The sequence below is a fragment of the Hippopotamus amphibius genome, chromosome 9 (assembly GCF_030028045.1).
Source record: "Hippopotamus amphibius kiboko isolate mHipAmp2 chromosome 9, mHipAmp2.hap2, whole genome shotgun sequence".
Classification (NCBI taxonomy): domain Eukaryota; kingdom Metazoa; phylum Chordata; class Mammalia; order Artiodactyla; family Hippopotamidae; genus Hippopotamus; species Hippopotamus amphibius.
The window spans coordinates 123,032,039-123,057,488 of NC_080194.1; the positions used below are offsets into that span (position 1 = coordinate 123,032,039).

The window sequence follows — 25,450 nt, forward strand, 5'->3', positions numbered from 1 at the left end:
ACTGCGGACCGCCCTGGTCACGTGGACGCCCGGATCACGTGGGCGCGCCTTAGTCAGCTGAGGGTCACGTGGGCCCGGCCGCTTTCGGGGCCGGAACTCGGCGCGGGATCCGGCACCTAGAGCTCGGTTGGGCTCAGGATGCGCGGCGGGCAGGGCGAGGCGCTGGCTCCGGTGATCCAGTTCACCAACTGCCGCATCCTGCGGGGCCGGGTGCTGCTCAGGTGGGCGCGGGGCGCGGGCCAGGGTGCGGGGCCGGGGCTGCGTGGGTGGGCTCCGGGGCTGGCGATGCCAGCCCCCTCCCTGCTCTGTGCGCAGGGAGGATCTGTGGGTGCGCGGGGGCCGCATTCTGGACCCGGAGAAGCTGTTCTTTGAGGAGCGGCGCGTTGCTGACGAGCAGCGGGACTGCGGGGGCTGCATCCTGGCGCCCGGCTTCATCGACGTGCAGATCAACGGTGCGGTTCGGGGCCCGCGGGGCGGGAACCCAGAGGAGGAGCTCTGAGCACCGTGCGACCCCGTCTTTTCTGTGGCCGCAGGTGGATTTGGCGTTGACTTCTCTCAGGCCACGGAGGACGTGGGTTCGGGAGTCGCCCTGGTGGCCCGGCGGATCCTATCGCACGGAGTCACCTCCTTTTGTCCCACGTTGGTCACCTCGCCACCGGAGGTTTATCGCAAGGTGAGTTGAGGCTCCTGGCTTCAAGTGAAGGAGGCCCCAGGAGCACCAAGCCTCTTACTTTTCAAATCTCATCTCTTCCGCTCACGAATACCCCTTGGCACTTGAGTCTGGCCTCACCTGCTGGCCTCTCTCCACCCGGGCCTGGGGGTCCCCTCCCCCCAGGCTTTCTCATCCAGGTGTCCCTCCCCCGGGTCTGCCATTGCGGGTCTGACCGCCCCTGCAGCTGTCCCCGTGGGCTTCGCATTCGCTGCCTCAGCAGCTTGACTTGCCACACTCCCTCCTTATCCTGCATTCTGGCCGCCTCCTTGACTGAGGCCGCGGGGCACTGTGTGATTGCCACATCCTTAGATGTTCATCCCCCCAGCTGGTCTGTGGTACCGCGCTCCAGTGAACAGCCTTCCCGAAAGAAGCCCCATTGTCTGCCTCAGGCTTCCTCTGCTACTCCTGCCTGCACCCCCACTCTTCCACTTCTTTATTATCTGCAAGTCTCGTGGCTCAGTTGTCCACGGTCTGTTTTTACTTTAAGAAATTTTACTTTGTACGCAGGTTCTCAGGTTTTGTTCTTTACCACGTTGTGTTATTCGATCTTGTTTTCTGTGTGTGTGTGTGTATTGTCCTTTTTCTCTGAACTGTTTCTGAACTGTAGCTGGCATGTGTTGTGCCTATTTATTCCTTAATCTTTTTGAAAGCATGGGTATTCTTTTACTGGCAGCACCATAGGGCTCTTGAGTTTGTGAAATTAACACGGGTATCCTTTAGTTTACCTTTTGTGTTCCAGTTTTGTAGTTTTTCTCCAGAACAAGATCCGTGCCAGATCCGGGATGTGTTGCCTGCTGTGGGGTTCTCTCCGGGGTGTATGCACACAGACTCAGAGCTGGGTGCTGGGGGAGGTTGGCTGTGGACTTGGGTTTGCTGCTGGCCTCCTGACTTCATCTGTCGGCTGGGAGACTTGGGACAACGTTACTCGTTTCCAGGCCTGGGTTTCTGCAAACCTTAAGTAAGAATGATAATGGAGTCCATCTCTTAGGGTTGGGTGCTCAGCACTATGCTTGGTTCACTCAGCTATGGACGTTTTTTTCTGAAGATTTCCCCTGACTCTCCCGTCACAGAGTCAGATGTCAAAAACTAAGCTCATTTTTCTGCTGCAAAGTGGTCTCTGGTTGTGTTTTCTTTCTTAGTCATCAGGCCATGATTTCCTTGCCCAGGATCTGGGAACGTGCCCACCCTTTCACCCCGCTCTTCTTTGTCCTCCCACCTAGCAGTGGGGCTTAGTTACTGTTACCCAGTCTCACGACTTCTCTCCCAGCCCTGGGTCCTGTCCTGATGACCTTCCGCGGGTGTCCGGCTCCACACATCACTCACCCCTCCCCTGCTCCCCTGCTGGCTGGACCCACCCTCCTGAGCATTCCCTGCCCACCTGCATTTCAGCCATTCCAGACAGCTCCCTCTTCTGCCCCCAAGCTTTCTCTGCCTGGAAGGCCTCTGCCTTGCTCTGTCTGCCCCACCAGCTGGCGCGTGTAGCTCCTCTGCAGCCGCACTGCCCATGCTGTGCTGTCACCCGCTGCCCCTGACTCCCGCAGCACCTTCCAGCATCGTGATACAGACTGTGGGGCTCCCTCCTTAGGGGAAGGAGTTCCTGGCCAGTAGGGCTTCTGTCTTATGTTTTGTTCCTAGCACCCGTCACCCCTCATAAATGCTTATAGGATGAAGGCCTTGGGAGGCAGAGAGTAAACTGATTTATGGTGGAAATTGTGGAGGGCTTTGAATATGAAAACTGTAGTACCAGTGTCACTCTAGGAACTAGAGACCCATTCACTTGGATGCCCCACACACTCCTTACCCCCTTTGGCCCCACCTTCCTCCAGGGTCTGTTCACAGTGCACTGACTGGTTTGCTCCTTTGTCAGAAGTTCTTCAGGTCCGTTGAGACCACCTGCTCTTTTTCTGGGGTCTCCTCCTCCAACCTTGCCCTTTGCTACCCTTCCAGGAGGAGGGTCTGAGCGTGTCGTTCTCGGTTCACTGTATGCTGAGTCAGCATCAGGCACCTCCTCAGGGTGGCAGCCGGGCCCTTTCCTCAGGCCCCCCCATGCCCTCTACACTTTGACCTTTGCCGCTGCTTTCTTGCCTTGAACATGCCTCAGTCCCTCACTTCCAGGCTGTCTGTCTACTCGGTGCTTTCTAGCTTTCCCTTTTAAAACTCTATTCTGGAAAAATACAGCCAGTATTTTTCTCTCTCTCTCTCTTTTTTTAAACTCTTTAGTGAACTTACATGTAGCACGTGGCTTGTTAGGAAAAACAGTAGCCCTTTGCTCCCTTTGCTCTCTAAAAAATATGCTAGTACTCCTGCTCAGTTTTTTGGTTTAGGGCAGCGTAAACGTGCCTTCCACCAGGAAAGGTAAGAGTCAGCTCTCTGTCAGACCCTTGAGACCTGTCTCTTGTCCTTCCAGCCCCCTATCCTCCCCAGAGTCTCCTGTAGTTTTGATTCCCTCAGGCATGGGAGTGATCATTTTCTTACCTGTCAACTCTGTTTTCCTCGGAGTTAGTATTCTTTGTTTGCTGGGATTTTTGATTTGCTGACTCAATCCCAGCATTTCAGCCAGTTGTCTCCCTCTGTGTTCAGGATTTTTAGGCTCAACAAGGGTTCCATCTGTTTTGTCTTCCTGCAGGAGCCTTAGGAACCTGCTCTCCCGGTGCTGGCTGTGGGCCTCACTGGGGCCAAGCTGTCCCAGGAGCTCCTTTCCCTCATGTGGGAGGTCCCCTGGCCGCCTCCTGCAGGCTCACTCTGTCCAGTATCCTGCCTTCCTCTCTGCTGCTTTACACCTTCGTTTTGGTGGAGCCCATCCTGCAGTGGCTTCCCAAGAAAGGGGTCCCGGGAGGTGGTCTTTGAAATGTTGGAGGTCTGAAATGTCTTTATTCTCTTGATTGATGGCTGGTCTGGGTTGGGCTTGTGGCTTAGAACTCATTGTCCTTTAGGGTTTTAGAGGCATTATCTTTTAACTTCCGGGATTGCTGAAAAGACTGGGGTTGCTGCTGAAAAGTTGGGAGCCATCTGACCCCTGATCCTGTGTATGTGACCTGTTTCTCCCCCCTGGAGGCTTGAGGGGGTCTTCCCTTTTTCCCCAGATTCTGGAGTCTCAGTCTTCCCTTTGTCCCTTTGACCTGGGCGGGGACGGGTGGGGGTTTGTCTGTTGTGCCAGGCCGTCGGCACGCTCTTTCAGTTTGCTAGTTCGGTTTCTGGTTTTGTTTGCTTTTCTTGAATGGTTTCCTGGTGATTTTCTCCCTCGTTTCTCTGTCATCTCCTTCTGGGGGTCATGAGTCCACTGTTGGGTCTTCTCTAGTTCTTTCTCTCTGACTCTACTTTCTGGATGTTTTCTCGGCTTTTATCTTCTGGTTCTTGAGTATTCGCTTCAGTGCTCGCATGTTTTTAATTTAGAAGAGCTTGTCCCCACCCCACACCCACCCCAAATGTTTCTTTTTCCTAACATCCATTCTTGTTTCATGACTGCAAGGCCTTGTCTCCTGCCCCACCTCCCCTCTTGGTGTCTGTGTCCCGCTGGCTCCGTGCTGTTGCTGGGGGTGCCCTCCGTGTCTCCTGTCACAGGCTTCCCCAAGCTGCCCCTGGGCCTTGGCACCAGCTCTGTTTGCGGGCAGGTACTACCGGCCACGGGGAGCACTGAGCCTGAGGGTGGTCCCTTAGGTCGAGGTGCTGGAGTCCTTTCTCTTGGGCTGGTTGGTGGGACCAGGCATCACTGGCAACGCACCGAGTGCGTTAAGAACATAAACTTCCACTTGACCACCCAGCTTCCTGCTGTGCCTTGAGCCACCTCTCACCTGGACAGGCTCTGGTTCACTCCTCTAGGTGCATGCGGGGCGTCATTCGAGACCCAGCTGTTCTTGAGGGGGGTCAAACTGTTTGTCAGCACCCGCCTTCTCAAGAAGCCAGGCCTGCCAGGCCCTCAGCCAGTTGGGGTGCAGGGCCTGCTTCTTTGCTGTCCCTGGCGTGTGTCTGCCCACATCTGCCCAGCAGCTGCTTGTCAGGCACCCGAGCGGCCTGCCCTTTTCCTGTTCTCTTTGTCCCACTGAGCTTAAGCCTCTTAAAAATCCCTGTACTTGTCTTTGGGGTGGGGGAGTTCCGGAGGAGGGTGTGCGGGTCTACCAGGCTCCCCGTTCCCTGTCCTTCCCCAGGTTGAGGGGTGTGGGCTGGGACACCTGCCTGCTTGTCCACCTCTGAGATGTGTGTCAGGTGAATGCCTGTCACAAACATGTGGCTGTGCCCCTGGTGTCCAGATCTGGGCACAGTGTGGCTGCGCCATCGGTGCCTGAGCTCTCCAGCCACCAAGCCCTGCTTCTGCCCCTCGCTCAGCCTGGACTGTGTGCCCTCCTCCTGCCTCAGCCCTGCTTCCTGGGCCTGCAGCTCGGTGAGGCCAGGCTGGTCATCCTGTCTGGGTCCAGGCCCTTTGGTGCGCAGCGCGCTGCATCCTGGCTGCTGTCTGACGGGGCCACCTTGAGGGCCTTGGTGCCCCGCGCCTGTCCCCTGCCTGGGAGCTGTCTCCCCGCCTCCGGATCCTCTTGGGCAGGCCAGGCTTGCATCCCTGGGCGCCTGTCATTTCTTGGTGTGCTGTGCTTTCCTGTGGTTGAGGCCTGTGACCATCTTCTAACACCTGAGGGAAGGCCAACAGGGGCTGGGCTCTGAACTCTGACCTCTGACCTAGGCTGGGCTGTGACCTCTGGGTGCTGGGCCGTGGGGGGCAGGGCTTTAACAGCTGGTTCCCCCCAGGTCCTTCCTCAGATCCCTGTGAAGAGTGGTGGTCCCCATGGGGCAGGGGTCCTCGGTGAGTGGCTGACTCCTCTCCCCGCCCCTACCCTGGGAAGCTCCTTGGGGACCTGTTGGCAGCCCCTCGCTTTCCAGATGCCTAACTGGGGAGGGAGGGTGGGCGAGCAAGAGGGGCCAGGGTGGGGGCCACAGGGTGGGGGGCCTGTTGGAACGTCCGCTCCCCTCCCCGCCAGGGGTGCACCTGGAGGGCCCATTCATCAGCCGGGAGAAGCGGGGAGCGCATCCCGAGGCCCATCTGCGCTCCTTTGAGGCCAACGCTTTCCAAGACGTGCTGGCCACCTACGGGGGCCTGGACAATGTCCGCATCGTGACGCTGGCCCCCGAGCTGGGCCGCAGCCACGAGGTGATCCAGGCGCTGACGGCCCTCGGCATCTGTGTGTCCCTCGGTAAGGGGTGTGCCGTCATCCGGGGCTGGCCCACCCAGGGTCCCGGGCTGGGTGCAGAGTCTGAGTCTGGGTACCCACAGGGCACTCAGTGGCTGACCTCGGCACCGCGGAGGAAGCTGTGCAGAGTGGGGCCACCTTCATCACCCACCTCTTCAACGCCATGCTGCCTGTGAGTGCCGCCCCAGCTCCCGGCGGGAGGGTGCGGGGGTCCCGCTGTCGCTCAGCAGCCCCCGCCTGCCCCTGCTCAGTTCCACCACCGTGACCCAGGCATCGTGGGGCTCCTGACCAGCGATCAGCTGCCCCCGGGCCGCCACATCTTCTACGGGATGATCGCCGACGGCATACACACCAATCCCGCCGCCCTGCGCATCGCCCAGCGGGCCCACCCTGAGGGTGAGCGGCCGGACCGGGCGGGGGCGGGCAGGAAGACCAGGCGGGGCAGGTCCTGAGGCCCCTTTCCTCTGCAGGGCTGGTGCTGGTCACTGATGCTGTCCCTGCCCTGGGTTTGGGCAATGGCCGTCACACGCTGGGGCAGCAGGAGGTGGAGGTGAACGGGCTGACAGCCTATGTGGCAGGTGAGTGACCCCTGTCCCCGAGACTGCCAGAGTGAGGATGGCCCTCGGCGCCTCTGGTGGGATGTAAGAACTTGGGTGTCCCCTGCTGACCCACTGGGCCCCAGGTGGCCCAGTGTGCCTGGTGCCCGTGGCCCCCCCAGGACCTGCCCTCTCTGCTCTCAAGGCACCAACACACTGAGCGGCAGCATAGCCCCGATGGACACCTGCGTCCGGCATTTCCTGCGGGCCACAGGTCAGTGCGGCCGGGGTGTGTGTGCCGCGTGTGTGTGTGGACGTGTATGCTGGAGCAGGGGCTACATCTGGGCGTGGCTGGAGCAAAGAGTGTGGACCACCAGGGTCTGTCTGTGTCTGGTGGGGTAGGAATGTGGCCAAGGTCCAACCTGCAGGAGCTCATGGCAGAGGGAGAGGGCGGTGAGCAAGCGGATGGCTGGAACCCGCGGTGACAGGCACTGAAGCCACGGCACCCGAGGGCAGGGCCTTGGCCTGGGGCCTGTGGGATTGTAAGATTGGCAGGTGCAGCGCTGTGGGGGGCGGGGGTGGGCAGCACTCCAGGCTCCAGGGTGGGGCTGCTCAGGGGCCTCTTAAAGGGGTTGGTGTGTTCTGGGGAAGGTGAGGAGGGGGTGGTAGAGGCTGTGGTGGGCCAGGCTCTGTGGGGCTCTAGGCAGTGCCCTGGGGCTGGGGTGTCATGCAGGGGGCTGGGTGGGGGACACCGTGGTCCAAGGTGCTGTTTGGAACAGCGGGGAGACGGATTGGGAGGCAGATGACAAATAGGGGGTGAAGCGAGGGATGAAGAGAATTGGGATACCCAGCACTATCCTCAGGTTAGAGGGAGGGGAGGGCCTCATTACCCTGCTGCAAAGTCCTAGGATGTGTCCCTAGGACTTGGAGCTCTGGGGCTGGCGGGGGGACCCTGCTGGGGATCCTCTTCCCAGCACTCACCCATCCCAGCCTTGCAGGGACCTCACTGACAGAATGCTCTGGACCCAAATGACTGCAGGCCCCTCCTCTTGGCTTCCAGGGAGAGCACCCCAGGAAGCAGGACCCCGGGCAAGCATGAGGCCACTCAGGACTTGGTGCTCTGCCACTGCCCCCACCCAAAGCCAAATGGCAGAGCCAGCCAGTGGTTGGGGATGGTCACCCATCTGTGTCCCTGAGCAGGTTGCAGTGTGGAGTCTGCCCTGGAGGCTGCATCCCTGCACCCCGCACAGCTGCTGGGGCTGGAGAAGCACAAGGGGACCCTGGACTTCGGGGCCGATGCAGGTCAGGGCCCAATGCAGGGTGGCCTGGGAGTTCTCAGGAGGCCTGGGACAGGGCTGGGGAGGCAGAGGGGCTCTTCCCTGCACCCAGGTGGCTTTGCCCGGCCAGTGGCCTCAGTCAGGCGCTGCTTTCCTGTCAGGCAGACCAGGCCTTCTGGCACCTGAGACGGGCCAGGCCAGGGTCTGCAGGGAGTGTTGTCAGCTGTCCTTTGCTGCCAGGAGTCTTGCTTCCAGGGCCTCAGTCGGTCTGTGATGGGCCGGGGTGTGCTGCGCAAGTCGTGTCCTGGGCCTTGTTTTCCCCCTGCTGACCCTCGGGGTGGGGGCAGTGGCAGCCCTGCCCCTGCTTCCTTCTCACCGCTCACCTCTGACCCAGACTTCGTGGTGCTCGATGACTCTCTCCACATCCGGGCCACCTACATCTCGGGCGAGCTGGTGTGGCAGGCGGAGGAGGCCAGACAGTGACCAAGGACCACCGCTGGAGGGGGTGCCCAGTCCCTGCTGGACACTGTTGGCTGGGTCATCAAGGAGCTGGTCTCCAGAGAGCGGTGGGGGCCGAGGCCTGGAGGCAGCTGCTTGGATAAACGTGTGCCCCGTAGGGACTCGCCTGGTCTCTGAGTTTTGCTTCAAAGAGGGGCTTTTGCTATTTCTGTCCTCACCCTAGTGGCGCCATTTGGAGGGAGAGGGGGGTGTTTGTGGCTTAGGGTTGGGAGCGGCCGGGTTCCAGCTCCACACTGCCTGTGGGGTTTATGGGGCTCAGTGGGGACAGCAGGTCCTCTCTCTGTTAGATGTGTCTGTGGCCTGTAGACCCACAGACAGATGTGCCAGCTGGAAACGAATGGAGGGCTGGAGGGGGAGGCCACAGGCTACAGGCTGTGAAGCGGCAGGAAGAGGCTTGGGGAGCGAGTGTGAGGCTTCAGCAGTTTGCCTGTGGGGCTGAGGGAAAGGGTAGGTGCACCTTGGAATGTGCAACAGGAAAGAATGGGTCAGTTGATCATAGAGACAAGTTAGGGAATGGGCTGGGAGGAGCTGGAGACAGGAGGGGCCTCGGGTGGGTGCTGCAGAGGGTTTGGGAAGCTGGTGTGTGCAGGTGTCCTGTGAGTCGTTCTTTGCACCCCTGAATTGAGTGGGCAGAGTGGAGGCCCAAGACCACAGCTCTGGACCTGGACACAGCACCAGGCACTCCTCTAACCTTCAAAAGGAATCTGCACTGGCCTTGGGGCCCCTGGGCCTGACCCCAGCCAACCTGCCCAACCAGAGGTTCCACTGCCTTGAGCCCTCGGGATAATCAAGGCTCCATCTCTTTTGGCTTCTTTTCTGAACAACTCTACCTCCTGACCTGACTCCTGAGTAGGTGAAATGATCCGCCTGAGCCCCAGTGTTTACACAGCGGTGGCTGACCCTGCCTGGTGCTGGTGGGCAGCTCTGGGGTCCTCCGTGTGTGCCCCACACCCTTCCACTGTGTTTGTCCATTAGTGTCATCTTGCAGCCTTCCGTGTCCTCTCTGTCCTGGCAACAGCCCCCTCACATTGGGAGCATGGGCTCTTGGGCTCCCCGGATAGGACTGCTTTGAGGTGGGTGGGCTTTGGGGGTCCTGCTGTCTCAGGACATTCACGATGTAGTGGTTGGTGATCCCCAGGTGTGGAGTTGTCGTCTTGACTCCCCCCCATTTGGGTCCCAGGGTGGGCGCCCCCTCCCCCTTTCATACAGGAGCAGCCCTCAGTGCAGGAGGTCATGGGGCACCTTTGTATGTGGCCCAGCCACAGCTCGTGCCTCTATCTCAGAGCCACTGAAGGAAGTGTCTGTGGACCCAAGGTGACAAAAATGGCTGCAGGTCCCAGCAGTGTTTGACGTTGAACAGGCTGGGAAGAACAACCACGTGCTGCAGGGAGGAGCCTTTACAGGGCCCACCTGTGCCAGGTTTCCTCCTAGTGCTCTAGTGTCTTAACTCTTCTTCTGCCCACAGTCGGGGGTGGGGGGTGGGGGTGTGTCCTGTTGTCATCCTCATTTCTCAGTTGGGGAAACAGGTCCCAAGTCCCAGAGCTGGTGAGCATCAGGACCAGGACGTGGCCTGACTTGCCCAGCTCCTGGGCCTCTATTAGTCCTGCCACCATGCTGCTTCTCTGGGTGGAGAATCACAGAGGGGCTAGTTGAGTTGGTGGTCAGCAAGAGTGACACCAGGGAAGATGGTAGCCAGTGCTGGACTGGGGAACTGCTCTACAGAGACACAGTTCACAGGCTTAGTGTGTTGGCGGAACACAGATGGCTGCTTAGGGCTGGAGGGCAGTGACCTGGGGGCTGGAGAGGAACCATGGCATGGGGAGCTGGGCCCTGTAGCTGGGCTGGGAGTTTGGATTTTATTTGAGGTGTGGGGGTAGCTGCTGGAGGTGTGTTTTGGGTTTTTTTTGTTTGTTTTTAAATTGTAAAATATACGTGACATTCGCCATTTTAACCATTTTTAAGTGCAGAGCTCAGTGACATTAAGTACATTTACATTGTGCAAGCATCACCACCATCAAGTCCAGATCTCCCCAAAGGGGAATTGCACAAAGGACACCCTTACTCCCACCCTCCTCCCCCAGCCCCTGCACCCCCCTGTGCTCACTTGGTTCTGAGTTTGAGGCTGCTGGATCTTAAACACAGGATGCCCTGCCATTTTAAGTGCTCCTTCCTGTTGCTGGGGGTGCAGGGCACAGAGGTAACGAGGAGACCGTGAGGCAGTGGCAGTTGGGCCAGAGACAAAGTACGGGGCAGGCTTGCCCTGGTGTGGGTGTGGACTCGGGTGGGGGAGGTGACAGCAGGTGTGTGTCTGAGTCAGTGGTGGGTGTGGCGAGTTTTCACTGGAGAAGCTGGAGTGGGATCCGGGGGAGGTGACCTGGTGGGCTCTCGGCTTCCTCGTGGCTTGTTTGGGTGTGGATGGGAGGACTCGAGGGCCCAGCGTTAGTAAGAGGCTCTGCAGGGACGTGCTTGGGGCACGCGGCCGCCGCGTCGCGACCCCCGCGGGTGGAGGCGGGGGCCACCTGCCGGCCGAGCCTGGGCGCTGCGACGCTTGCAATGGAGGCATCTGGACCGCGCCGAACGCCCGCGGTTCGAGTTGGAGTCCCAGCGCGGAGGGGCGCCTCCCGAAGCCTCGGGCTCTTATCGGGATAACGAGTCTCTTAGGCCCCGAGCGCACCGTGCACCGTGGCGGGCCATTAATGCGCTCGGGTCGGGCGCGGATTCGGGCAGGGATTCCGGGTAGTCCGGGCGGGAGAAGCCGGTTTAGTGGTTGGGGCCAGACTTATCGGCCACGCCGAACCGGGCTGTGCCGGAGAGGCGGGGCGTCGACGCCGAGCCTGGTCCAACCTGCTCCGCTGCAGCCCAGACGCCGGGCTTAGTGAGAGGACCCGCGGGTCGGAGAAGGGGTGCGGCGCCCGCCGACTCTCTCATCCTGGACGGGGCTCCTTGCTAGGGGCGGGCTTCTGGCTCCAGCCAATCCGGGCCGCGCTGCGGAGGGCTGCACCTCGGCCGAGCAATAGGGGTGCACCGAACCCTCTGACCCAGTTAAAGGGCGGCCCAGCACCCCGACCTGGCCGGTCTCGCATCTCTGCGCCTCTCCCCGCTCCGTCCCATCGCGCTTGAGCCCCGCAGCCCCACTTCCCCACCGATAACAGTTCGGTGTGGTTATTTACAACGTGATCCTGGACCTGTTTCCACATTTATGTCTTCGGTTGGTTTACAAACTGGGATTGCACTTTTAATACTGCTCTGCCATTCACTACTTTTTTTTTTAATTGAACAACTTGAAGTGGAGAGCTTCCCAGGTGGGGATGTGTGGATCTGTCTCACTGTTTTAACAAGGTGCCCAGTGTTTTCTAAGATGGATGTTCCCTGACTTAATTAATCAGATCCTACCATGGACCAGCTGGGTTCCTCCCCACCCCACCCCACCCCAGATGCTCTGGGGAGGATGGACCAGGGAGTGACAGACAGGGAATTCTATGGACTCTGAGGCTCAAGCATATCTAGAAGGCTGAAGAGGTCCTACCTGAGCACTCCTTTGGGCCCTAGGACAAAAACTACAGCCAAGAATACTCTACCTGGCAATGCTCTTTCAGATTTAAAGGAAGATAAACAAGAAATATCTAAGAGTTCAGCCTCACTAAACTGATGGGTTCCTTCCTCCATCCTGTGGCCATAGGAGGGCCACAGAAGGGGCTTCTGTATTAGTTTCTTAGTGCTGCTGGGAAAAATTACCATAAACTTAGTGGTTTAAGACACAAATTGGTTATTTTACAATTCTGGAGGTCAGAGTAAAAAATAGACCTCAATGGGCTGACATCAAGGTTGTGGCAGCTCTAGGAGAGAATCTACTTTCTTACCTTTTTCAGCTTGTATGGGCTGCTGCCATTCCCTGGCTCATGACCCCCTCCCATTGGCAGAGCCAGCAGTGGCAGTCCAGGCTCTCAGATTGCAACACTCTGACCATGACTCCTGTCTCTTCCATCTTTTAAGGAATCTTGTTATTATACTGGGCCTACCTGGATGATCGCCTGATTTTAAGGTCAGCTCCCTAGCAACCTTAATTCCCCCTTTCCACATAACAGATTCACAAGTTGGGGGTTTAGGATGTGGATATCTTTGGAGGTGCTGTTATTCTCCTCACTGTACCTTCTAGCGCTCCCCACTGCCTGGGTCTAAACGGGACACTGTGTTACTACTATCCGTATACAAAGGTGCTGGTTGCCCTACATGCCTATCAACACTGGGTGTTTTCAGTTTGGAATTTCAGCTAGTTTGGGGAGTCAGCCCGTTTTAAAGTTGGGGAAGCTGAGTTTCACAGAGGGAAGCTTACTTGCCTGGGACCTCATGCAACTTTCTCTTTCCAGACTTCCAGTCTAGTTTTTTTCTCACGTAGCATGATTTTTAATTTTAATTTTTTAAATATTAATTTTATTATTTTATTTATTTTCTTTTACTTATTTATTTTGGTTGCATCAGGTCTTAGTTTCAGCATGCAGGATCTTCCATTGTGGCGCACAGTCTCTTCGTTGTGGCTTGCAGGCTTCTCCCTAGGTGTGGTGCAGGCTCCAGGGCAAGTGGGCTCTCTGGTTAAGGCGTGCAGGCTTAGTTGCCCTGTGGCATGGGGGATCTTAGTTCCCTGACCAGGGATTGAACCCATGTCCCCTGCATTGGAAGGCAGATTCTTTACTACTGGATCACCAAGGAAGTCCCTCACATAGCATAATTCATATGGGGAATCACTGGCTGAATTTGGCATCTTTCATCCATCCACCAGCAGCCATGAGCAAACACATCTTGGGAACCTCAGGCATGGTGACCAGGGACTTAGCAGGCAGAGGCAGAGACCACGCCATTATCTTTTGAGAGTCCCCATGTCTCTCCCTAACTGGATGTGTCCTAACTGGTCTCCCTGCCTCCCCTTTTCCAGGTAGAGCTCTTTCTTCCCGGGCTCACAAAGCCTGCAGGGGTGTGGGCTCACAAAGCCTGCAGGCCTGCTTTTCTTACCTTGTCTCTCCCTGCATCCTAGCAGGATTGGCGTCCTGGCTCTGCCCTTGACCAACTGTGGTGGCCAGCCTTGACAATGGCCCCCGGCAATCTCACCTCCTGGAACTCACACCCTCCTGCAGGTCTTCCCGTGTGATACCAGGGTGATCCCTGTGACTCACAGAGAGTGTCAGAGGTGATGCTCTATTGCTTCTGAGATTAGGTTATAAAAGTCACTGTGACTTCCATCTTGGGTATTCTCCACGTATCATTCACTCTGGGGAAAGCCAGTTGCCATGGCATGAAGCTGCCCCACCCCGCCCCGTGGAGGAGCCCCCATGACGAAGAACTGAGGTTTCCAGCAACAGCTGGGTGAATGGGCCATCTTGGAAGTGGATCCTCCAGCCTCAGTTGAGCCTTTCAATGACTCAGCCCCAACTGACATCTTGTCTGCAACCTCATGAGAGACCCTGAGCCAGAACCACCCAGCTAAGCTGCTCCTGTATTCCAGATCCACAGGAACCATGAAATCATCCATGTGTGCTGTTTTCAGCCTCTAAGTTTTGGGATCATTTGTTACAAGTGCTAGATAATTAACACACTAGCTGTGTGATGGGAGGCAGGTTCTGTAGCCTCTGAACCTGTTTCCTCCCTTGTACCACAAGGGTTCTAGAAGTGAGTGAAACATAGGAAAGAACACAAGCCACGTGCAAGCACAGGGCCTGGTTTGCAACAAGTGCTCCCCACACATGGGCCATGTGCTTAAAGCAGCCTTCTGGTCCCTCCCAGGATGGTCATCCTCCTGCCCCTCCCTGGGCGGAACATGACCTCACAATGTCAGGCTGAGCCATTGCACTCTTGGCCTGAGGTCACTCTTAAGCCAGCCAGGGACAGAGGCTCTGGGCAGGGAAGGGACAGATCAGAGCTAGGGACCTCCCCTCTCCTTCCTCCAGCTGGGGTGCCAGTGAATCGTGCTGGGTCACGTGAGTCCATCTCCCTTCCTGCCCACTGTCCTGGGATGGGCAGTCAGATGCAACCCATGGAGGGGGTGCCCTGCCTCTCACCAGCTGAGAGGAATGCCCTGGCCTGGCCTGGCTTGGGCTTTGCACGCTGGCTCCCTTTCAGCCCCGTAAAGGCTGAGTATTGTCCTTCATTCTTACAGCTGCCCCTCCCTGCACTGCCCCTGCTGCCTGCTCAGCTGCCTTCTTCAGGGCCCACGGCCTGCCTGTCTCCCCTCACCCCTCCCCCTGAGGCTGGCTGGGTGTGATTCCCCCCACCTGCTGTCTAGCAGGCGCTAGCATTGACCACAGATCTTTTCCTCAAACTTTGTTCCTCTCCCTGTTTCTCCTTGAATAACTCAAGATCTTCATGGCCATGCTTTGGTGTCATAGGCTGTAACTAAAAAAAAAAAAAGTAAGACTCCAGTTCATAACCTGCGACTTGCTTCTTTGCCCTTACTCTTTTTCTGTGTTAGAGTTTTGCCCTGTGCTTTTCAGCAGCTGCAGAGAATTCAGGATGAATGTACCTAATTTACTTTACTACTCTCTTGATAAATATTTTCAGTTTCTTTTTTCTTTTTCTTTTATGCTTTTTGCTTTGTATTAAAGCCGTGCAGTCACAGACATCCTCACACAGCTTTACATTCACGGGTGAGAGCAGCTTAGAATTTCCATGAAGAAGATATACCATTTTATTAATCTTTATCTGCAGCAATGTTTAAGAGGCGAAATAGTCCTAGAAAGGCTTGTAATGAAAAACAGCAGCCCCCACCACTTCTCTCCCTACTCACATCCAACTTATCCCTGGTTTAAGTGTTCTTCCTGTTATTTATGTCCATCTTTCTAAATAATATCTCTGTACTTTATGACTTGCTTTATCACTTGTAGTCATTATCTATTACCTTTCTGTTAAAAGAGGTGAGGAGTCAGCTCTCTCATACCCCCTTCCTCTCCGGCCCTGCAGGGCGGAGTAGAGTAATTACCGGTTGAATCAGTGCATCTGTGCTAAGCCTGTAACGATCACTCAGTGCTGAGGTGAGTGAGCTGCCTGGTGAACTGCGATTGTGCTTCCTTTCTGGTATGGCTGTTTTTCTGACATTTTCCTCATCTGTCTGTCAGTTTCTTAATTCATGTTTTTTATGTGGTGAAACCTATCATAGCATCTATCATTTTCAGTATTTGGGGGGACCCTCTGAAGCCTGTTCACTCTCCTTGGGTCTGAGGAATCTTGGGATTTCTTCCCATTATCCATTTCAAATCGCACCTTCTCCCTGGGCACTTCTGAGCCCCACTTACCTGATTTTCTTTCTTCCCCACAGCATTTGCTACCTTCCGACATCCTGTAAGATTTGCTTATTTATTATGCTTGCTGCCCCAGCCCACCCCTCACCGGTGGTATCAGAGCACCACGAGGGCAGAGATTTGTGTTTTGTTCACCACTGAATTGCCAGTATCTACCACAGTGCTTGGCATGGAGGGGAGGTGCAATACATGCTTGTTGAGTGGACAATTCCTGGGACTTCCCTTCATCGCCCTCCTGTGTGCTTACCCTCACATTTGGTGGCGCTCATCCTTCAGTAACTTTCTGAGAAAGGGTGTGTGTGAGATACACATACATATATGTATATTTTTGGCCATGCCACGCGGCTTGTGGGATCTTAGTTCCCCAACCAGGGATCAAACCCACGTCCCCTGCAGTGGAAGCATGGAGTCTCAATGGCTGGACCACCAGGGAAGTCCTGAGATGTATATTCTTAGACTCTATAGCTTTGTATATATTTATACTCACATTTAGCATAGGGTCTGGCAAATTTTTTCACATGTAAGATGGTAATAAATATTAAGTATCTCAAGGTTGTGGTGAGGACTAAGATAAAATCGTTAGCATTCTTTGAGGATAAGCTATTATTACTTGGTGAGGATTGAAATAAGTGTAAAATAAGGGTTGTTGGGAGGCAGTTAAGGCCAGTGGCTGAGAGCAGGGCATTGGTGTTGGTCGGGGCTGGTTTTGAGTCCTGTGCTTTGGAACCTAGTAACTCTATAACCAAGAGTAACCAAGTCACTGAAGCCTTGGTTTCCTCATGAAAAGAATGAAAATGGTCGTAGTACGTATTGTTTATGGGGCAAAATCTGATACACTGCTCTTAATATGTAGTAGGGGTTATTGATGTAGTATGTGGCTTGGTAAGGGAGCAAGAGCAGCATTTACCTTGGACTTGTCTTTGTGTGCCCTGAGAGTGAGAGTGTCTGGAGTCAGGTAGGCAAATAGCAATTTGCAGCACAAGTCCTGAGAGGGATACTGGCATTTTGACCCAGCAACTCCATCTGCTAGGAATTTATCCTAAAGAAAGAAGTAAGGGTGTACCTGGATTGACATGCAGGGCCTTGTTCATGAGGTAAAAGTCTGGGGACCACTTCAGTGTATGGAGGGAACTTGATCAATACATGGATCTGTAGACTCTTGGTTTCCTCTAGTGGGGTCCTCTGTAGCCCTTACAACTGAGGAGGATAGCAATTAGATATCAGGAGAGGTGGACAGGATACAGGATGATACATTGTTCAGTGAAAAAGTGAGTATCAAAACAGTGGGAGCCTTCTGAGGGATAGGGGTTACATTTGCATTTTTATTGGTTATTTATTTATGTATTATTTTATTCTAGTTCTAAAAATTTTTGGCTGTGCTGCATGGCTATCAGGATTTTAGTTCCCCTACCAGGGACTGAACCCGGGCCCTCAGCAGAGAAAGCCCCGAGTCCTAACCACTGGACCGCCAGGGAATTCCCTATTGTTTTCTTAAGGTATGTAAATATACAGAGGATTGGATGGCTGGACAAATAGAAGCTGTATAGTCTAATGGTCAAAGCACAGCCTCTGGCATGTGAGTATCAAGATCCTGGATCTGGCAATACAAGGCCTAGGGCAAGTAACAGAACTCTGCTATGCCTCAGCTTCGTCATCTGAAAAGTGGGGCAACAGCAGCAGGGATGCTTGTTCAGAGTAAGCAAGATTAGATGTGAAAATTCCTTACTAAAAAGCAAGCACTGAGTGAATGTTCCCAAGCCATCACTGCTATGCAACAATTAATTCTAGCCAGTGGGATGCACTTATCATACTGTTACTTCTCTGTATTGTCTAAATTATTTTAAAAAATGAACATGTATTTCTTTTAGAAGTAGAAAAAAAGGTTATTTTAAATATGTAAACCTTCAGGTAACAAGGTGATTCTACTTTTGTTTGAAACAACGTCATCTCAGAACAACAATATTGTTAATAATGTCACTGAACTCTAAAAGGGTTAAGGTGGTAAATTTTATCTGTATTTTACCACCATGAAAAAAAAGCAACAATATCACCATCATCAACAATAACAACTTACCAAAAAATTCAACATCATCATCATCAATAACAGCTACAAAAAAAATTATAAGCAGAGAAGGAAGTTCTGAAGGTGTCCCTGGGACTATGATGAGATGGGATTGTTTTCTGCCTTACAGCTATGGCTTTAGAGCCTAGATTTCCTTCCGCGAATACTTCTTAGTTTTGCAACTAGTGAAGTTGCTTCTCTCGGTGTTTACTCAGAGCGCTCCTTCCGAGTCCGAGCTGCGCGGTTGAAGCCCAGCCTTACCCCCGCCCCGGGCGTGACCTTGGCAGCCCGGACTGGCCCCAGCGAGCCTCGGTTTCCCGGTCTGGGACCCGGGATGACAGCTCGCTGGGTCCCGCCCCGCGGCCCCGCCCCGCGGCCGCGGCCCCGCCCCGCGGCCCCGGGATTCGCTCGTACGGGATGCCCCCCGACCCGAGGCGGGGCCGGGCGCTCCCGCCCGCGGGGCCCCAACCCGGAAATGCAGCTCGTGGATGCCGCCGGGGCTGCCTGGCCGCGGTAGAGCGACGGTGGGTGTGGCCAATGGGCGCCGGCAGTGGCGGCGGCGCGGCGGAAGTCCTGCCTGGCGTCGCGCGGGGGCGGGGCGGTGCCGGGGGCGGCGGGCCGCGGGGCGGGCGCAGGATGAGGGCGGCCATTGCTGGGGCTCCGCCGCGGGGAGGAGGACGCTGAGGAGGCAGCGAGCCGCGCAGCGCTGCGGGGGAGGCGCCCGTGCCGACGCGGGGCCCATGGCCAGGACCACCAGCCAGCTGGTGAGTGCGCGGCAGCCGCCCGGACGCGCCGGCCCGTCACCCCACCAAGAGCGGCGGCCGTCGGGGCCCGGCGAGGCGGGGCGGCCCGCGGTCCCGGGGCCCGGGCGGCGTCTCACCTGCGACCAGCGGCCCGGCCGGGTCCGCGCGCGCCTTAGGGGCGCCGCTTGGCCGCCGCGGGAAGCCCGGCCCCGGGTGAGGCGCGCGCCGACCCGGCGGGGGCGCTGACAGGCGCGCGGAGGGCGGGGGAGGCTGGGGAGGTGTCACCGGCCCGTCGCGGTGGAAGTGCTTGGAAAGTTTGTTTTCGGCGCTGCGCGGCCTGAGCCGAGCTTCCAGGGTTACCTTTCGTTCTGTCTGCGGAGGAACCGCCCTGGGCCTTCATCTGGGACTGGGTCACTGTGCCTCCGCTCGTAGCGAAAGCTGGACGTGCGAACTCTTGCTGGGGGGAGCACCTGATGTTCGGGCTCCCTCCGAATTCTCAGTTGGGATGGAGTCTGATACACTCGGATATGCTCCTTTCCCGGCCCAAAGGGGCAGCGTTTGGGTGCTTTTCGTGCCTTGGGGCTCCGCTCCGGCTCTGGCACCGGTGTGATGGGAAGCCTCCGGGAGGCCAGGCTTGAATCCCCCACCGCAGGCAAGTGAGCATGACTGGGAAGAGGGATTATAGGGGGAAAGAAAAAGAAAAAGCATTTGTTGTGTTAAATGTTTTGCTGAAAGTATCGCTAGTGTTTCTATGTTTTCTCTCTGTTGCTAAAAGTATCCGTAGTGTTTTTATATTTGCCCTCGGTTAAGTTCGGGAGTCTTGGGAAGATAATTTAAGGATTTATACCTTGTATGCGAATGTGAAGTGGGTAATGGAAGAATGTCTAGACAGCTTGCAAAATCTGGTTCAAAAGGCAAATCCCTTAAATGAAGGAAGACGCAAGAAATTTACTCGGTCCCTTGTTTATTTTTGACGGTAGCGGCTGTTAATCTTTTTGAGGGGTCGTGGGCCCTTTTGAGATTCTGACGCAGGATCTGAGTCCTCTCCTGAGAAAAACTCACGACTACACTGAATTTTGTAGCTCTTGAACCTTCTGCAGCTGGTCCGTGGACTTGAGGTTGAGAATTCTCTTTGTACAGATGGGTGATAATCTGAAGTCTGAGAGGTGGAGGACCTGTTCAGTTGAGAAAATTGGTGAAAGGCCAAGGGATGTCTTTGGCTCTTGCGACATGTGTGGCTGTACCCCGAGGTGCCTGGGCTAACGCGCAAAAACACAAACACGAGTTAGGCTGCTTGGCGGCCCTCAGTGGCAGCTGGGGCTCACAGTGATCCTGGAAGTTTGTAAGACGAACTTTCACACAGTGATGCTGTTGCAGTGCAAGGTGTGTGCTCTGATGGTGTCCAGGGGAAGAGGAAAATGTATTGTCCCATAGTCTTGGTAGTTCCACATGAGGGACACTCAACGACTAGAGTTTTCTTTGCAGAAGGCAGCTTTTTAGTATAAAAAACCTGGAATCCAGTGAGAAGAAATGAATTACAGAATAAAGGATGGACCCCCCCATCAGGAAGTGAGAGGAACTAGGCTTTTGTGTTTTCATCAGCTATGTAGGTGAGAATATGTCATGTTTTCTATCAATAATGGCAGAGAGGCCCCTCAAGAGTGGATTTTTCCTCTGAGGACAGATAGATTTGCACTGTTCAAGTGAGTTTGCTGCTGGATTTTTAGGTGGCACTTTATAAGAAGCTCCCTGTCCCAATTATTTTCCCGTTTCTTTACGTGTGTACAGCCAGCAGGGGGAACAGTATGAGTTGGGAAGTCTGGAAATGGCCCAGCCCGGTTTGATACTGAGGTGGGCCAGAGGCTGTCAGAACCATTTATTGAGCACTTATTTCAAGGCAGGTACTTTGCAAGATGGCTCACACTGTGTTGCTTGACTCCTGTCAAAAGTGTTGAGAGGTAGGTGTTGCTCCTATTTTACAGATGTGGTAACTTCAGTTTCCACAGTGCAGACAGCATTATTCTGGCTAATAAATAGAGTGCAGTTTGAACTCACGTCTAAAGCAGTTGCAGAGGCCTTGGTGCCACCTTGCCCCTCCTGGAAGGGGTGCCCTGAGGGAGGGTCAAAGCCCTCTGCCTGGGGAAGTCCTCAATACCACTGCCCAGGACATCTTCCTGGGGGTTGTGCATGTCCTTGGACTGCTATGCAGGAGGCAGGAGAGACATCTCATGGAAGGACAGTACTTAGCTATTTCTTTGGGCAGATGGCTGAACTCTGTGACCCCTGGAGCCTGTTTCAGCCTCATGCTATTAGAAAGCAGCTGTTTGGAAAGAGGCTCTGGTCCCTTCTCATTTGAGGGCTGACATTCTGAATGGGTGAGGTTTGGAATCCTCCCTTCTTAAAAAACTGTGCAATTTTGTTAAAGGTAAAATCGTCACTTAGGGAGAGTGGTTCCCTGCACACTCTAGGGTGGCTTTTGCAAGGGTGGCTACATCTGTGTGGGAAGACGGAGGGGAAGGCAGAGAACATGGAAAGAAGTGGGCTCTGATTTTCACACCCTTTTGGGTAGCTTCTCCTCATGTGGCCTCTTGCAGTGTGATGTATTTCTGTTTCTGTGACTCCCCTACCACACTTACTGAGCACTTGCTGAGTCCAGAGCTGGCAAGGTGAGGTCCCCATACTAATAAAAGGTGGAAGTGTAGGTTTGTTCTACTCTTCGACATGCATTTTATAAGAAGGATCACAGTAGCAGCTTGTGGCAATATGGGGCCTGCAAAGAGGCCTTGGGCAGCTCTTTAAAGCAGGACTCGGCCTCTAGGCTGCCTTTAGCACAGGTTTGGGGAGGAGGAAAGGCTCCTGGGTAGGTCACCCTTTTCAATCTGTGCCCTTGTCTGCTGAGCCACCTAATGTGGGGTTTGGGTGCATGTAGGGCAAGCGCATAGTGAACTGGGAAGCGCTACAGAGATGAGGAGATGAACAAGATCAGTCACTTCTGAGTTGATAGTGTGAGGAGAGCCTCTACTGGCCCTACCCTTTGCCCCTCCCTGAGAAATATCTTCTGTGGAAATGGACTTTGATGGAATCCCACGTGATACTTCACTTCTGTGACTATAGAGCAAGGAGCTGAGGAGCACTTGATGCAGAAATGACTCCCTCAGCAGGTGCGAGGGTTGGGGCCAATGTGTGTGTGTGCTCTGCCCCTGCCCTGTGATGACAGCTGGCCATAGGGGTACAGAGCACAGTTGTTTTGAAGGCAGGTTCAAAGGGCAGATCACTAGGGAGGAAGTGCTGGTGTGGAAACTGTAAGTTTTGGACATGTATCATTAAGGCCTTTTCAGTAGTGCATTCTTCTGTAACTGGATTGCATTCTTGTTCACTGTGATACCAGACCTTTTAAAAAAATTGTTTGCATATTGAGAACCAGTTGTGTATCCAGTCTCTAGATGAATCAACAGGCAGAGAGCATTTTTTCAAGAGCAGTGGGGAACGTGTTCTGATGAGATGTCTTAGAGGAGAAAGGCCTGTTGGGTTCATGGTGGTTCTTGGGGGGAGGAGGGTGTCAATCTGTTTTCTGTGCTTGAGGCTGATCTAGAAAATTTTCCTAATTTAAAATGAAATTTTTACCCCAAGAAATTCCAAGTTGTTTTGAATGTGTTAAGAGAGAGTTTATATAAAGGATTTACATTTGTGGGCTTCAAATCCCTTATCAGAGCAACTGATTCAGGTTTCTGTTTAAATAGTTGGATTACACATAGGCTCACAGAAGCGAGAACTGACAGCACTGCAAACTGTGTGTGAAAAAGAGGGACAAATCTGACCTTAGCAGCTCATGACTGGGTGCGTGGCTCACAGAACAAACAAGTGTGGTTTCCATCTGGAGTGTGGTTGAGGGGCCTGATGAAGGTGGGCACATAGTTCCTGGTGCTCGGGGACCTCTTCTATCCTACAGATAGGATTGTGTGCCCCCATACCAGCCACTTGCAGCCTTCAAAATATTTAAAGGTGTGGTTTGAAGGTATGTCTGGAAGTCCGTGTCTTTTTCCTGTTTGTGGCGCTAGTGGCAGGTATGCCCATGCTGAAGAGGGCTGATGAGAGGCTCTGTGTGTGTGTCTCTCAGCAGTATTTCAGTCAGAATTCATCCGGCTAAAAGCTTATTTAACCATGAATTCATTGTGAAAATCTCATTCTTCAACCTGTTTTTCTTTTTTGGAATTAATTTTACTGCAGCAAGAGTTGTATCTCAGCCTGACAGCCGAATACTGGATGCTGTCAAAGAAGGTTGATAAGATTTGCCAGAAGGCTTGAAGCCTCATTGAAGTTCTCCTTAGTGCTTTGATCTGCAGTGGAAACATGTGGGAAAAGGGGCTTGGAGTTAACTTTTCCATCTTCCCTCCCTGTTTCTGGGAGATTGGGAGGACAGGCCTGTAGTGGACCTGGGTACTCTGCCCCATCCAGGGGGAGAAGGTTTACCTTGCAGACCTTGCTCTTGCACTGGGTCTGAAGTGCAGTCGGTTCTTGTGCTTGGTGGTAGTGTGGCTGTGGACACCCTCCTGCAGTGAGGGAAATTACGTCTGGAGCAGGACGGCCGTACTGCCTTCTCATCATGCACTCTTGCCTGGTGGGGCTGAAAACATCAACACACTTTCTTCCTAGCTCTCCCTTTCCTGGTGGGGAAGTGAGGAGTTGCTGGTGGGGTCCCCAATTTCCAACGCTTCTGTGACTTGCCCTACCTTTCCTGGCTTGTCACTTAGCTCCTCCTCCGTGAGCATCCCTTAGCCGTTCCTGCCATGTGGCCTCTCTTCCCAGCTTGCACAGCCCAGGACAGTGTCCAGAATGTTCTGGCTGCCAGGTTCTCCTCTTTAGGCCCTTCCTCTTTGCCTGAAGAAATTCCCCTCAGTGGAACACCCCTCCGCTCCCCCCGCCCCCGTCCCCTGACTGTAAAGCCTTTTCTGGCCAATCAGCTTCTTTATGTCCCCCCTACTGCCCTTTGGCCTGTATCAGCTTTTGTTGTACATTCAAAGTTCTGTTTCTCAATAACAGGTTCTGTACCTTGTTCTGTATATATCTCTCTAAACTTGGAGTCTAGATGGTTTTTGTTACTTTTTCACACTTTTTCTTCGTGGTTCTCATACCTGGCATATTTGTCACAAGCCTGTCTGTCTTAACCATTTTTGATATTTATTAACAAAGACATCTCTGAATCCTGCATGTATATTCTGACACCCTGTGTTCAGAGCTGTATATGTTTGGGAGATGGAGGATCTCATCATAAACTGTTTGTTGCTTAATATGAAAGCATTCCAAACTGGGAAGAAGTCAGATGGTTAAAAACATGGTCCCATGTTCCATTTCTTCATTGTCTAAGGAAATACAATTCAAAAAGGGGATGCTCTTTTTTCTTTATATATATTATGCCACCTACCTGACTCTTGAAAGGTTGTATTTCAAAGCCATTGGTTCCTTTTTAGGCTACAGCCCTTCTTGGGAAGTTTTGGTGATCAAATGTCAGGTTAAATCTGGATTAGTAAGTGTTAGTGTCAAACATACAGTAATCTGGGCTGAGGCTCTCCATGTTGGCACTGCTGCTCTGCTGTGCCAACAGGCAGGGTTGAACCCTGCCATGGACCACTGTCCTCACGTGGTCAGACCCTGAGCGTCTAACCTGTAGAGGAGCCAGCGTCGGCTTTGTGGACCCTGCAGGTGGACCCTAACTGAGGTTCAGGGTCACCCTAGAAGCTTTTCTGACCAGCAGCCAAGCTGCTTTCCCCTCATGACAGCCACCCTGCTCTGTGGTCCCATGGCACACCTCTCTTGGCTGCTTTGGGTAAGGTCAGAGAGAGCTTTTCCCAGCCCTTGGCTGTGCTGTGATTTCTAAGAGTGCCCTGTCCTAAGAGGAACACGTGCTCCATGGGTGCGTGCGACCACGTACAGTGCCACAGCTGTGCCCCTGGGTGTGAGGGACTCCACCTTCCTGAGATGGTTTTGTGGCTGGTGGTCCTGGGGGATCCCAACACTCCGTGTCTGAGCAGCCCACCTTGTCTTGGGTTTTCTTGCCACGCACCTGTGCACGGATGTGCGGTGAATGAGTGTGAGTGAGAGAGTCGCCAACCTAGGAGGAAGGTGGGAATGGGAGCCAACATTGGCCGTGGGCAGTGCTTCTCCTTTGGGAAATGATGGGAACAGCTCAGTCTTTGGGAAAATTGCCCAAACACTGGCTCTGCTCAGGCATGTTCTTAGGAAGGTCTGATCCGTAGCAGATTAGGCCCTGGGGAAGCAGGTAAGTTAGTAGCTAAGAAGCTTGATAACTGCTCATTTCTGGGGTCTTGTCATTATTAACCGGCTTCCTTCCTGGAGGGTGAGTCCTTAGCCGTTCTGCATTTTTCTCTCGGAGTGGCCTGTGACTTAGCCTGGACCGGAGGCTGAGAGAATAAACTGTTCCCTCAGTGCATAGTCTCAGAAGCTCAGTCTGTACTGTCCTCTTTTTCCATTGTTAACTCATTTTTTCTTCCTGCAGTTTGGCATTTTTCTTTCATGTTTTTTTTTTTCCATTGGTCAAAATTATAGTCTGCTGATTGCATGTGCATAGCTGTTATTATCAGATATACAGTTTTAAAAATGTGTATCTAAATATAGATTTTATTTGTGAACGTGTTTATTCTCATTACTAAAAAAAACAAAACTCATATAATCTAAATGCTTTTTTTTTTTTTTTTAAATCTTAGAAAACTCTTTTGCCCAGAAGCTGCTGACACTGAGCTTTGCGTGTCTAGGGTGGAAGCTGGTGAGGATGGGCAGGTGGTGAGTTAGGAGAAGAGGCATCAGCAGAGCAGGGCTCCATGCTCATGCCCTGAAGGAATCCTTGGGTGAAAATGGCAGCATCTGCAGCTTAGTGGGTGGGGGGCAGCCTATATGCATTCTCAGCTCCCCCTTCTCCCCCCCCCCCCCACACCCCAGTAACCATGGCCCTGCTTCAGGAACCAAGGGGAAATGGTCAGCAGCAAGGCCATCACAAATGGCACCCGAAGGGGAGGGCAGTGTCCTGGCAGAAGGGGGTGGTCGGACTTTGTGGGGCTGTGGTAGTGAGGAACACAGAAGAACTTGGCCCCAACGTGCACTGAGTTGGGGGGCTTTCCTGGCA

The 25,450-nt window shown here is 54.1% G+C and overlaps 2 protein-coding genes across 3 annotated transcripts in view; both read left to right on the top strand.

Moving 5' to 3' along the window:
* Positions 1-60: 60 nt before the first annotated feature.
* AMDHD2 (amidohydrolase domain containing 2) lies at positions 61-9,673 on the top strand. 2 transcript variants are annotated; one of them, XM_057696009.1, is made up of 11 exons: positions 61-221; positions 316-452; positions 534-673; positions 5,450-5,504; positions 5,680-5,892; positions 5,973-6,061; positions 6,141-6,285; positions 6,360-6,467; positions 6,631-6,699; positions 7,626-7,727; positions 8,097-8,322. In XM_057696009.1, exons 1-11 carry the CDS (start codon positions 139-141, stop codon positions 8,183-8,185), a joined length of 1,230 nt encoding a protein of 409 aa, XP_057551992.1. In that variant the 5' UTR covers positions 61-138; the 3' UTR covers positions 8,186-8,322. The 2 variants fall into 2 exon arrangements, with proteins under 2 accessions (XP_057551992.1, XP_057551991.1); XM_057696008.1 differs by lacking the exon at positions 7,626-7,727 and having other exon boundaries at positions 83-221; positions 8,050-9,673.
* Positions 9,674-18,184: 8,511 nt separating this feature from the next.
* PDPK1 (3-phosphoinositide dependent protein kinase 1) overlaps positions 18,185-25,450 on the top strand; it is a 64,182-nt gene continuing 56,916 nt past the window's right edge. Inside the window, exon 1 of the mRNA XM_057748651.1 lies at positions 18,185-18,333. Coding sequence (XP_057604634.1) covers positions 18,310-18,333 — 24 coding nt within the window. The 5' untranslated portion in view covers positions 18,185-18,309. The remainder of the gene's footprint in view (positions 18,334-25,450) is intronic.